Source organism: Magallana gigas, chromosome 5, assembly GCF_963853765.1.
Source record: "Magallana gigas chromosome 5, xbMagGiga1.1, whole genome shotgun sequence".
Lineage (NCBI taxonomy): Eukaryota > Metazoa > Mollusca > Bivalvia > Ostreida > Ostreidae > Magallana > Magallana gigas.
In genome coordinates this window covers 6773541-6785675 of record NC_088857.1, presented here as the reverse complement: position 1 = coordinate 6785675, position 12135 = coordinate 6773541, and the positions used below count along the sequence as shown (strand labels likewise).

The window sequence follows — 12135 nt, the reverse complement described above, 5'->3', positions numbered from 1 at the left end:
ACATTTGCTGCATTGTGATCATTACCTTCTAGCAGTCTCAGGGGTTTTCCTACTTTTTAAACTGGGTCCAGGGTCCGTGGAATTGGGAAAATTGACGTGTAAACCATTCAAATTGGGAAAATTACAAAAAACGTAATAGTTTTGAGGACCAGCCTATGACAAAATTTTTTACTTTATTTCTTCTCCCCACAGAAATTAGTGAGAACTTTGGAAGACTTAATTTATTTTATGATGTAAGAATGTTATATTCAGATTTTAAACTTCATTTTTGTAATAAGTGTTACTGAAATAGAATTGAAGCTTACATTGAAAGATTAAAAGAAAATACCCTTTTTCTCCAAATTTCTAAAAGTTTTCCAATTTGTATAAGTTAATTAAATTTGTGCATTTTTACCTTTTATTGATAATATGTTTCTTAATTGTGTAAGCCAATTGACAAACACTCAATAAAATAAGTCTTTGCAATATGGAAATGATATTTGCATTTGGGGATATTAGTCCTTAGTATACCCTTTGACCCAATTACGACCATTATACAGAGAAACTGTTTAGTTTAGTAAATAACGCATATTTACGATTTTATGATAGTTTTAGCATATAATTCGCACAATTATTAACTAATTATAAATTACCAATTTTAAAAATCATCACTATAAAAGTAATTAACATCGGTTGAAATCAATGCACAGTATGAGGAAATTCTGGTGAAGTTACGGAAAGCAAATGTGTCAGGGAAGTCACCCCCTAGTTGGTCCATTATTTATGCTGAGGCCAAATAATAAAAACCTGTGGTTCCGGTCACCTGACCATCCCTATTTTATACCCCCGACCCTAAACTTTTTTTTTGCCAATTTTAAAAATTTTCCGGAATTTTCCCCGCTTTCCGTCATCGGCTCCAATACTGCAATGACGGCCTCCAATTAGTGTGGAAAATTTTTGATTCCTATCAGTTGATTAATAAAAAGAAGATAAATCAAGAACTGTTTGTACCATGTGTACCTCACAATAAATAAATTAGGACCAACCTAGGGGGTGACATGCTCGCTTTTTGATCGGTAACTTTGCCGGAATTTCCTTCGAAAGAGATGTTGAAGTCACCCTGTATTCTGAGTTAATAAAACCCATAGGGAAAAAAATGGATAATTATCAATTTCAAACGGCGTTTTCACAGCCACAGTTAACCCCTGTTGTGATAGACAACTTGCGACTGTCTTATCTATAGGGGCCAATATAAATACGAGTGATGCAACCACATACTGCGCGTTGAAAATTCTAACCGATGTTTATTTCTTTTAGTGTTTTTATTATAATTAGTTTGTAGCTTGTAATTAGTTTATAACACTGCCAAATTAATGCTGAAATAATCATAAAACAATATGTTAACAGTTATTTTCAAGGTCCTCTGCATAACGGTTGTAATTGGGTCAAAGATTTGGACTAATACCTCCAAAATACATTAAAATACAAAGACTGATTTTATTTGTCATTAAGCTAACACAATTGCAAAACATTTCATATATATAAAATGTATGAATACATCAAAAAAATTAAATTCAACAAATTGGATAATTTAAAAAAAAAATTAGATTGTTGTTTTAGTTTTTATTGACTTGTTTCTTATCCAATCTAAATTATTAAAGACTTAAACTTTGTATATCATTATTAACATTATGCTATTGTCAAGAAATGGAAGTCTCCCTAATTTCTCAAGCTTCTACCTATTTTTCTAATAGATAGAAGTGAATCTCCCTAAAATTTTGCTCTCAGTTGGGCCCTAAATTGAATTTATATGGAATCTGCAAGGTAAAAATAATTTTTTTTAATTTAAAATGAGAAATATTGAGATTGACCTTTGTTTAATTGAAACGAATAGAAAAAATAACAAATCATAGTATTCTGAATCAAATTCGAACCAAATCAAATGAACTCTGAATCGTCCCAGCCTTATAATTATATAGTACCAAACATTTAATACTTTTTTGTTCATGTTGTTTTTAAACAGAAATTATTTTTTTTATTAATTTTTTATTTGAAAATATTTGTGTCATAGTAATAAAAGCTAGATGCTCTCTACCAATCTTAATTTAGTATATTTATCTCACTAAATACAAATGCCATCTGCAATGCAGTGCTTGGTACATGCAGTACTAAGAGAATCATTTCATACATTTCTAAATATAAAAAAAAAAAAAAAAAAAAAAAAAAATCCCTACCTACCTACCCTTATTTTTTTTCAGATGTTACCGGAACCACACATATTTTTTTATTTGGCCTCAGTAATAAACAAAAGTTGTTGAAGTGGCATTTCAAATACCAGCAGAACATGTTCTGATATTTAAAATTATTGACACTTGATTGGGAAAAATGGATCTGGATTTGGGAAAATATCGGTAATTTTTGGATTGGGAATGGGTCCGGTAAACGGACCCAAAACTAAGCAAGGAAAACCCCTGAGTTTATACTCTTTTCTTCGTTACATTGTGTATTAAATGGATTTTATATCATATAAAAACATGCTACTCTATTTGCATAGAACTTTTCATGTTTAAGCTTATACATATATGTAATAATTTTACAAATAAATCATGTTTGGTATGGGAAGAGACAAACTGTTATTAAACAAGAAAAGAGAAGACAATTTCCTCTATTATTTGTAATAAACTTTCATCAATTTGTTACATTTTTAGAACATTTAACTGTGAGGTATTTCTGAAGGACACATTTAAGTACAATTGGGAAATCTTAGAGAAAAGGGAGGGCAACCCTCTTGCTGACTCCAGTTTTAAGGACCTGCCACTGAGAACAAAAGTAGAAATTCTGCAGTGTTTGTGTGACTACAGACTTGATGCTACCGATATCATGGATCAGCTGAAGGTAAATTTTGCTTGTTGTCAGAAGGATTTCTGTACCTAATGTTTTATTGTTGATTGCAATACTTTAAGTACATATATATCTTTCTTGTCTTCTGTGAATCAGAATGTCACAAAGATTCAGCTAAATAACACTTCCTATAAGCGTAATGAAGATGGTGTGTTTACAGAGCAGCACTAACCAATTCATTCATTTCTGGCTGGATACAGTGCACAACTCATTTTCTCCTGCATAATTTGTCTGTTAAAAATTATTACCTCTACATTTTTATCAATACCTACTTCTATTGTTGGAAACTGCCTACCATGGTGTGAGGAATCAAACAGGCTACTGTGAATTGGTAAAGAGTTAAGGAACTTCCTTGGGCTGTTTACTGAAGTGAAATTTTGGTTAAACAGGCAGTTCAATGGTTTAGGAATTTTTAAGTTTTGTTGACAGTAAATGTTTGAGCTTTTAGGGTATTTTATTTCATAAATGCTGTATGATTTAATTCAGGGGTTTGATGGAGACAATATGAGGATAGAACCTTTAGGAAAGGATTCTGTAGGAGCTAAGTACTGGTACTTCTATGGGAGTAGGCTCTATAAAGAAGACCCAGAGCCTGAAGAGATTAAGTGAGTCAACTATCTTTGTCTGTAAATGAGATTTGCTGTACATGTTATTGTGTATGATTGGTTTTATCAACTTCCTTAGCTGATGCCATATAGAATTTTTTTTACTCAATCATTTAGACAAAAAGCCAAGAAAAAGGAAAAGAAAGCCAAGGAACCCAATAAAAAGAAGCAAAAGAAGGAAAAAGAAAGCATCAAAACTTCACGTGGGCGCAAGGTGAAGAAAGCTGTGAAGGAGGAGGAAAGGTGGGACTAATGAGACAGTTGTTAATCATTTTACTTACTCTACAACAAAATGATGAGAATTTTTTCAAAAAGTTTTTTTTTCATTTTATATAAATTTTTCTTTATTGATTGTCTATTATATAACTGTGTTTTTATTGCTGCCTTTAGTAAGGGGTGTTCATTTATATTTGAATTAACATTTAAGTAGTGATGAAAATTCAGAGGAAGAAGTAGAATCTGATTCTGAGGATGATATCAGTCTGTCTCAACTAACGCCGAAGTCAACACCTCGTGGGAAAAGGTACAATATTATCTGGTCACACTAATGGACAAATACACCAATTAAAGAAACAACAGACCTAATTTGCTTTGTGCATATATATCACGCATCTAAAATGAGTGACTGTTTGAGCATCAAATTCTCAGTATTACATCACAATAACTAAAACTCAATGAAAATGGCTTATGATGCAATATATAGCTGTTCTGTGCCATCAATATACTATATAGTGCAAGTAGTGGCTGATCTTGCTAAACTTCAACATGCTAAAATACGCTTTTCAACATTATTAAACATGCAAACATTTGTTTAGGGGATGTCACAGTACGGTAGTGAAATTTATATGAGCTCAAGTTATTTATAATCATCTGCATAGATTAGTTAAATTTACAGAGTTTGAGCCAGTGAACAAATCATTTACATTCTGATTCGCTTCAAAACTCATATTGAAAATAGAGTTCAACCGTTCCTGTGTTTAAGTTTTGAAGTATTTTATCATTAAAAAATGTTCAGCACACGTACTCTAATAGTTAATTTGTTTCATAAATCAACCTCAAAATGATGTTCACAACCTTTTTCATAGACTTTTCATGAAAACTTTAAGAAAAAAAAAAATACACAGCACCTTGGCATGAGCCCCGTAAAAACGAAGTTGATAACTTGATCATGTTATCAATGATATTTTATCATCAAATCATTAGTATCATATTTCATTTTGAATACAAAATCTATTCCTGAATTTTTTAAAAATTTATATATTCTCTCACAAGAACTCTTTTTTTCTGCGTTTTGTTCAATTGAAAGAAGAGCAGTAATAAAAACAACTTTTGAAATGGCCCCTACTAAAAATCTAATTTAATTTGTATGTTATATTTTCATTAGTTTTGAACTCTAAATAACTCTAAATAATAGAAAATTTTCATGAAAATCACTATGGTTGAAGTGAATTTGGTTTGTCATCCTTAAACAGAAACAAAGTTATTATTGAAAATATTAACATGCATAGTATTTACCATGCACCTTTAAGAGTGTACCTCATTTTGTGCATGCAGGAATAATAAAGCTAAAACCCCTGGGAGACCAAAAGCTACAGAAACCAAGGAAAGGTAATATATATGTACATTTTTTCCCATATTGTTCATTAGAGTCTTGATGATATGTATGAAATGATGCAGTAACAAAGAATTTCAGAATTTAAAAAATTGATAATTCTTACTCAAACAGCATAACCATAATTTTTTTTTCTTCACATAAGTTAATTTGCTGCTTCTTTTTGACATTTTTTTTTTTGTTTTTTATTTTTAAAGAAAAGAACCAGAAGTAAGAAGAAGTAGCCGTGGAAGGATTTTGACAAAGAAAGGTCCGCTGTACAGGTAAATAAACACATGTAGTTTCCATATGCAGGTAAAGTTCTGACCAAGAATGATCTTCTAAAAAGGTTAATAAATTCAAAGCAAATGTTTGTACACAATAATAATCATATTAAAAGTGCAAATTCCAATTCAAATATACTCTAAAGTTGTATTCATATATGCCGTTGAATTTTATAGTGATGATGATCAAAGTCCAGCTGTAAAGCAGAATGTTGTAAACAGGTAGGATTTACAGTATCGTACTAAGTTTCAAAACTTTAAGGGTATTTAGGTTCTCAGTTTAGTGGACCAAACTTTTGATTTTCATTATGTATTTCTTGTATATTTCTTGATGTATAACTAAAGTTCAATTAACAAGATATTATTATCAAGTAGTTATTCAGTTTATAGCAATAAACACACTACATTTTTGTAATAGCAAAGTGTTAGGGAAGAAAAATTTATATTTGCTTTAAATGTAATATGTAAAAGCCAAAATGTTTAAGATATCATGACCTGAAGAAGTGAAACTCGCTTCAATGTAAGTGTGCATTCAATGTAAGCATGTTCTCTGTAATCAGGTTTTACTGTATTTTAATTCTGTTTGATTGGTGACCAGGACGGTGACCCCTGTGAGGTCAGGTCGGAGAGGTCGACCTAGCAGGGCAGAAGCCGTGGTAGAGAAGGCTGCTAACAGGTAACCCCCACCCACCCACCATATATTGTACACCAACTTTTATTCATGACAACTATTTTTTTGGATTGAAAAGTGTTTAAATGGTTTGTGACTACTAATCTTTGAGATATTAAACTTAAAAATTTAAGATATGTATGAATTGGTTCACTGTGAGAAATATTCTTGATGACAAGGGAATTTTATGCAATTTCTTTGCATGCAAATAACAGTTGTTGTACAGTAGTGTACTGAAAAATTATGTTCAACACTAGTTCTGTATTAAGTTATATTATATCATTCTACTCATTTTAAAAATTAGTGTTAGTGTTTTTATTTCCAAGCTGTTGTATGGAATAAGTAGGTTTTCTTAATCTCCTGTAAGAATATTTCAAGACATATTTAAACAGATGAAGTGCTTTTAGACGTGTTTTATTAAACAAAAATGATGAAACTGAACTTGATTCCTTTAGTGATTCTGGAATAGAGGAAGAAAATGAGGATGACTGTATAACTCCGAGATCTTCTAGACAAGGTTCCATATCCAGTGTGACCGAGAACAGCACCCCACGAGGGGGCAGCACAAGGAAACAAAAACTGTACGTTATATTCTAAACTGTGTCTGTAAAACATAGAAAGAACTAGACACGATCTCGTTTTGAGCAACGAGGAGGTCTTCCGCGCGATTTTTGGAAGGGAATATCACCTTGTTTTTTATATTCGACTCCTTATCTCCTCATCGGGTCAACATAACAAAATTTTGATGGTTGAATATATTTTAGAAGATCATTCTCAGCATCTTTTATTCTAAATTGCTTTTCAAAATATTTGTTCCTTTTGAGATATAAGTAATCAAAGTTTTGGACTTCTGGCCCCTTAAAACCCCTAATTACGGAAGGCATAAGAAAATATGTATAGTCTATTGTTGAATAAATGTGAGATGAATATTTTTGATTCATAAACATATTACAAAATATTTCTCAGTAAAGTGCTATGGAAAGACTTCATAGCTCTTTTCGCCCCAAAATTGAAGGGCCAACCCCTTTTTGTTGACATCAAATATAAGGTCTTTTGACATTAAAAATATTTTGTTCAGCAAGTATTTAGAAATTCGTTACCGTTTTTGAGCTATCTGGTAAAGAACGTTTTAGGGGCCAACCCCTTATCACCTTATTGGGGGCAATATAACGAAATTTTGATGGTTGAATATTGTTAAAAACATCATTCTAAGCATCTTTTATTCTATATTGCTTTTCAAAATATTAGTCCTATTCGTGATATATGTGATCGAAGTTTTGTACTTATGGCCCCTTAAAACCCCTAATTGCGTAACACATGAAAAAGTCATTATATCGTATGGGTACATAACAGATAAACATTTCTGCTTCTATAACCTATTACAAAATACTTCCTAGTAAAGGGCTATAGATAAAAAAAATTTTAGAGCCCTCTGGTCCCCTAATTTTAGGGGTCAGCCCCTTTTTCTTGGTATTAAGTAAAAGGTCACTAAAAACTACACACATTTTGTTCAACAAGTGTTTACAAATTTGTTATCGTTCTAGAGATATCTGAGAAAGAATATTTTAGGGGCTGACCCTTTATCCCCCTATCGGGGCCATTTGACAAAATTTTGAGGGTTGAATATTGTTGAGTACATCATTTTGAGCATCTTTTCTTATATACTGCTTATCAAAATATGTTTCCTTTAACAGATATAGATGATCAAAGATTTGAATTTCTGACCCCCAAAAAACCCTAATTGCGTAAGACATGAAAAATTCTTTATATTGTGTGGGTACTTTACAGTAAGATAAATATTTTTGATTTTATAATCTATCAAAAAATATCCCTCAGCAAAGAGCCCCTATTTTTTGATTTTACATGAAAGCCCTTGTTAATAGTTACCTTTTTAGCTCACCTGAGCTGAAAGCTCAAGTGAGCTATTCTGATCACATTTTGTCTGTCGTCCGTCTGTCCGTCTGTCTGTCCGTAAACTTTTCACATTTTCAACATCTTCTAAAGAACTACTTGGCTAATTTCAACCAAACTTGGCACAAATCATCCTTAGGCAAAGGGGATTCAAAGGGCCACACCCGTTTTCAAGGGGAGATAATTAGAAATTAATGAAAAATTTCGAGAAAAATTTTCAAAAATCTTCTTCTCAAGAACCAGAAAGCCAGGAAAGCTGAAACTTGTGTGGAAGCATCCTCAGGTAGTGTAGATTCAAAGTTGTGAAATTCATGACCCCCGGGGGTAGGGTGGGGCCACAATGGGGGGTCGAAGTTTTACATAGGAATATATAGAGTAAATCTTTAAAAATCTTCTTCTCAGAAACTAAACAGCCAGGAAAGCTGAAACTTGTGTGGAAGCATCCTCAGGTAGTGTAGATTCAAAGTTGTGAAATTCATGACCCCCGGGGGTAGGGTGGAGCCACAATGGGGGGTCGAAGTTTTACATAGGAATATATAGAGTAAATCTTTAAAAATCTTCTTCTCAGAAACTAAACAGCCAGGAAAGCTGAAACTTGTGTGGAAGCATCCTCAGGTAGTGTAGATTCAAAGTTGTGAAAATCATAACCCCTGGGGTTAAGTTGGGGCCACAATGGGGGGTCGAAGTTTTACATAGGAATATATAGAGTAAATCTTTAAAAATCTTCTTCTCAGAAACTAATCAGCCAGGAAAGCTGAAACTTGTGTGGAAGCATCCTCAGGTAGTGTAGATTCAAAGTTGTGAAAATCATGACCCCCGGGGGTAGGGTGGGGCCACAATGGGGGGGGTCGAAGTTTTACAAAGGAATATATAGAATAAATCTTTAAAAATCTTCTTCTCAGAAACTAATCAGCCAGGAAAGCTGAAACTTGTGTGGAAGCATCCTCAGGTAGTGTAGATTCAAAGTTGTGAAAATCATAACCCCTGGGGTTAGGTTGGGGCCACAATGGGGGTCGAAGTTTTACATAGGAATATATAGAGTAAATCTTTAAAAATCTTCTTCTCAGAAACTAAACAGCCAGGAAAGCTGAAACTTGTGTGGAAGCATCCTCAGGTAGTGTAGATTCAAAGTTGTGAAAATCATGACCCCCAGGGGTAGGGTGGGGCCACAATGGGGGGGTCGAAGTTTTACATAGGAATATATAGAATAAATCTTTAAAAATCTTCTTCTCAGAAACTAATCAGCCAGGAAAGCTGAAACTTGTGTGGAAGCATCCTCAGGTAGTGTAGATTCAAAGTTGTGAAAATCATAACCCCTGGGGTTAGGTTGGGGCCACAATGGGGGGTCGAAGTTTTACATAGGAATATATAGAGTAAATCTTTAAAAATCTTCTTCTCAGAAACTAAACAGCCAGGAAAGCTGAAACTTGTGTGGAAGCATCCTCAGGTAGTGTAGATTCAAAGTTGTGAAAATCATGACCCCCAGGGGTAGGGTGGGGCCACAATGGGGGGTCGAAGTTTTACATAGGAATATATAGAATAAATCTTTAAAAATCTTCTTCTCAGAAACTAATCAGCCAGGAAAGCTGAAACTTGTGTGGAAGCATCCTCAGGTAGTGTAGATTCAAAGTTGTGAAAATCATAACCCCTGGGGTTAGGTTGGGGCCACAATGGGGGGTCAAAGTTTTACATAGGAATATATAGAGTAAATCTTTAAAAATCTTCTTCTCAGTAACTAATCAGCCAGGAATGCTGAAACTTGTGTGGAAGCATCCTCAGGTAGTGTAGATTCAAAGTTGTGAAAATCATGATCCCTGGGGGTAGGGTGAGGCCACATTGGGGGGGGGGGTTAAAATTTTACATAGGAATATATAGAGTAAATCTTTAAAAATCTTCTTCTCAGAAACTAATCAGCCAGGAAAGCTGAAACTTGTGGGAAGTATCCTCAGGTAGTGTAGATTCAAAGTTGTGAAAATCATGACCCCTGGGGGTAGGGTGAGGCCACATGGGGGGGGGGGGTGTTAAAGTTTTACATAGGAATAAAGAGTAAATCTTTAAAAATCTTCTTCTCAGAAACTAATCAGCAAGATGATTCTTTTTAATTGTTAAGACTTTGGCTCCAGGACAATTCTTCGGCCTCACAAGAAGGTTCAGAGTTTGATGTAGCTAAATATCCCATATATAAACAATTGTAAAGGATCTTTTTGAGAACTGCAATACTCAACATGTGATATGACTATAAAATTGAAGCAGGCAGCTATTTTTTCATTAGAATCATTTTGTATTACTGTTTTGGGTTATTGCCCTTGATTTATTGATTCTTGATTATTTTAATTAATGCATCCACTGTTAACCAATTAATGTGATGATTATTTTTATACAATAATAAATATTCAATGTATATAAGTTGTTCTGCATAAGTAGTTTTGGGTTAGGCTGGATTAGTTTGTTTATTTTTGATTTCCAATTTTTAGATACTATGAATTATTTTAGGCTGGCACATATATAGGGACAGTGTCTATTGCATTGCAACGAGTGACTGTTTGGGGTTAAACTTGAACAGGTACGGAGAGATTGAGGGTGTTGACATCCCTGCTCTTTCTAATTTTCGTGTTTTTCTAACCAACGATACAGAATGTGCGGTCATTTCTGCCCTGTATCGCATTGATACAAGTGTGCGGTCATACCTGCTTGTATTGGTGGTGGTTGCGGCGGAGCACTAGTGTATGGTCATCCCTGCTGGTGTTCTGGCCTTTCTAGTGCAAGTGTGCGGCACTCCCTGCGTTAGGTTGAGCTGTTGGCGCAAGTGTGAGGTCATCCCTGCTTGCGTTATCTCTGCTTGCATTAACGTTGGTATCTGTTGAGTTGCGTAGGTGTGCGGTCATCCCTGCCTGCATAACGTTGAGTCCCTATATATGTGCAGGAGCGGTGATTAAAGTCTGCTCTTGTAAATATTTTCAGCAATCAGGGCTATCCGAGTTCCAAGGGGGAAAAATGGATTTTATTTATACAGGATCTACATGTATTAATGTACATTGTCCAGATTGTATTATGACTCCATTAAGCTGACTTTATCATACCTATTGTTCCTCAGGTGAGCGATGTGGCCCATGGGCCTCTTGTTTACATTACATGTCTTAACAAAATATTTTTCAAAAAATAAACAAAGAAAACCGTAAAAAATTGTGGCGTCTTTAAAATCTCAATTTTTGGGTCCAGGCGAGCTTCGGCGCTATTCAAGATACAAATGATTTAAGACCTTCGTGCACAACTTCAGTCTTTTGTCTACCAACCCAGAAAATTTCAACTTTATATCTGAAATAGTTAAAGAGGAGTTCCACTGACAAAATACCCCTATTAAATTCATAAAATCGACTATATCTCAAAAACGGAAGTGACGTCATCAATGAAAAAAATTTGCAACAAGGTTAAGATCAATACCTATCAGATCAGAAAGTTTCATGAAAATCAAATCAATAGTTGCTGAGAAATGGGGTGCACAAAATTTGTAAGAAAAAAATAATAATAATAGGGAAGAAGAAACCTAAGAAAAACAATAAGGTCTTCCATTGGAAACGGAAGACCTTAATTATCTGTAGTATGTAGAGTGAAAGAAATAATTTGTGTCATTAGTGCCATACTTTGTTAGATCAAAATATTGACATGTTATTTAGAATGGGAGGGGTTAATAGCTTTGTTCTTGAAAGAAAGTAGAAAATAACACCTGTGTTTTTGGTTTTAATAATGATTTTTTCTAAAAAATGGAGATCAATCAACAAAATTTATTTAAAGGGAAAAAATCTCATTAAATGGCATTGAATGGAAATTGAAGCACCAAAACCAAAGCATCCTTCTTCATATTATGAAATGTTCAATGGAGACAAGTGGATTACACTTCAGCATGCAAAATAAAAAAAAAATCTCCAGGACTATTCACACATACAAGACTGAAGTTTTGTGTGATACAATATAATTCATAATATTCTATCTTTAAACTTGTTGGAGCGATTCACAGAGTATAAGCTGGGCATACCTGTGATGACTATATATATTTTAAGCTATGTGTTTGTGGGAGATTGGTGTATTGACATACATTCCTATGTTTCTGTAGTACTACGCGGGAGGAGACCCCAGAAAGACCCAGATCTGGTAGACGAGGGAGACCACCAAAGGCCAATAAAAACCGGTAAGATA

At 33.9% G+C, this 12135-nt stretch overlaps 1 protein-coding gene across 4 annotated transcripts in view; it reads left to right on the top strand.

Moving 5' to 3' along the window:
- The window catches only part of LOC105340520 (uncharacterized), a 39712-nt gene that overhangs the window by 942 nt on the left and 26635 nt on the right, over positions 1-12135 (top strand). For 3 of the 4 annotated variants that reach the window (XM_066083832.1, XM_066083833.1, XM_066083830.1), the window contains exons 4-13: positions 2688-2874; positions 3367-3485; positions 3603-3728; positions 3913-4008; positions 5040-5093; positions 5295-5360; positions 5538-5582; positions 5959-6036; positions 6486-6611; positions 12053-12127. In XM_066083832.1, the coding sequence (XP_065939904.1) occupies positions 2688-2874; positions 3367-3485; positions 3603-3728; positions 3913-4008; positions 5040-5093; positions 5295-5360; positions 5538-5582; positions 5959-6036; positions 6486-6611; positions 12053-12127 (972 nt within the window). The remainder of the gene's footprint in view (positions 1-2687; positions 2875-3366; positions 3486-3602; positions 3729-3912; positions 4009-5039; positions 5094-5294; positions 5361-5537; positions 5583-5958; positions 6037-6485; positions 6612-12052; positions 12128-12135) is intronic. The other variant, XM_066083831.1, reaches the window with a different exon arrangement.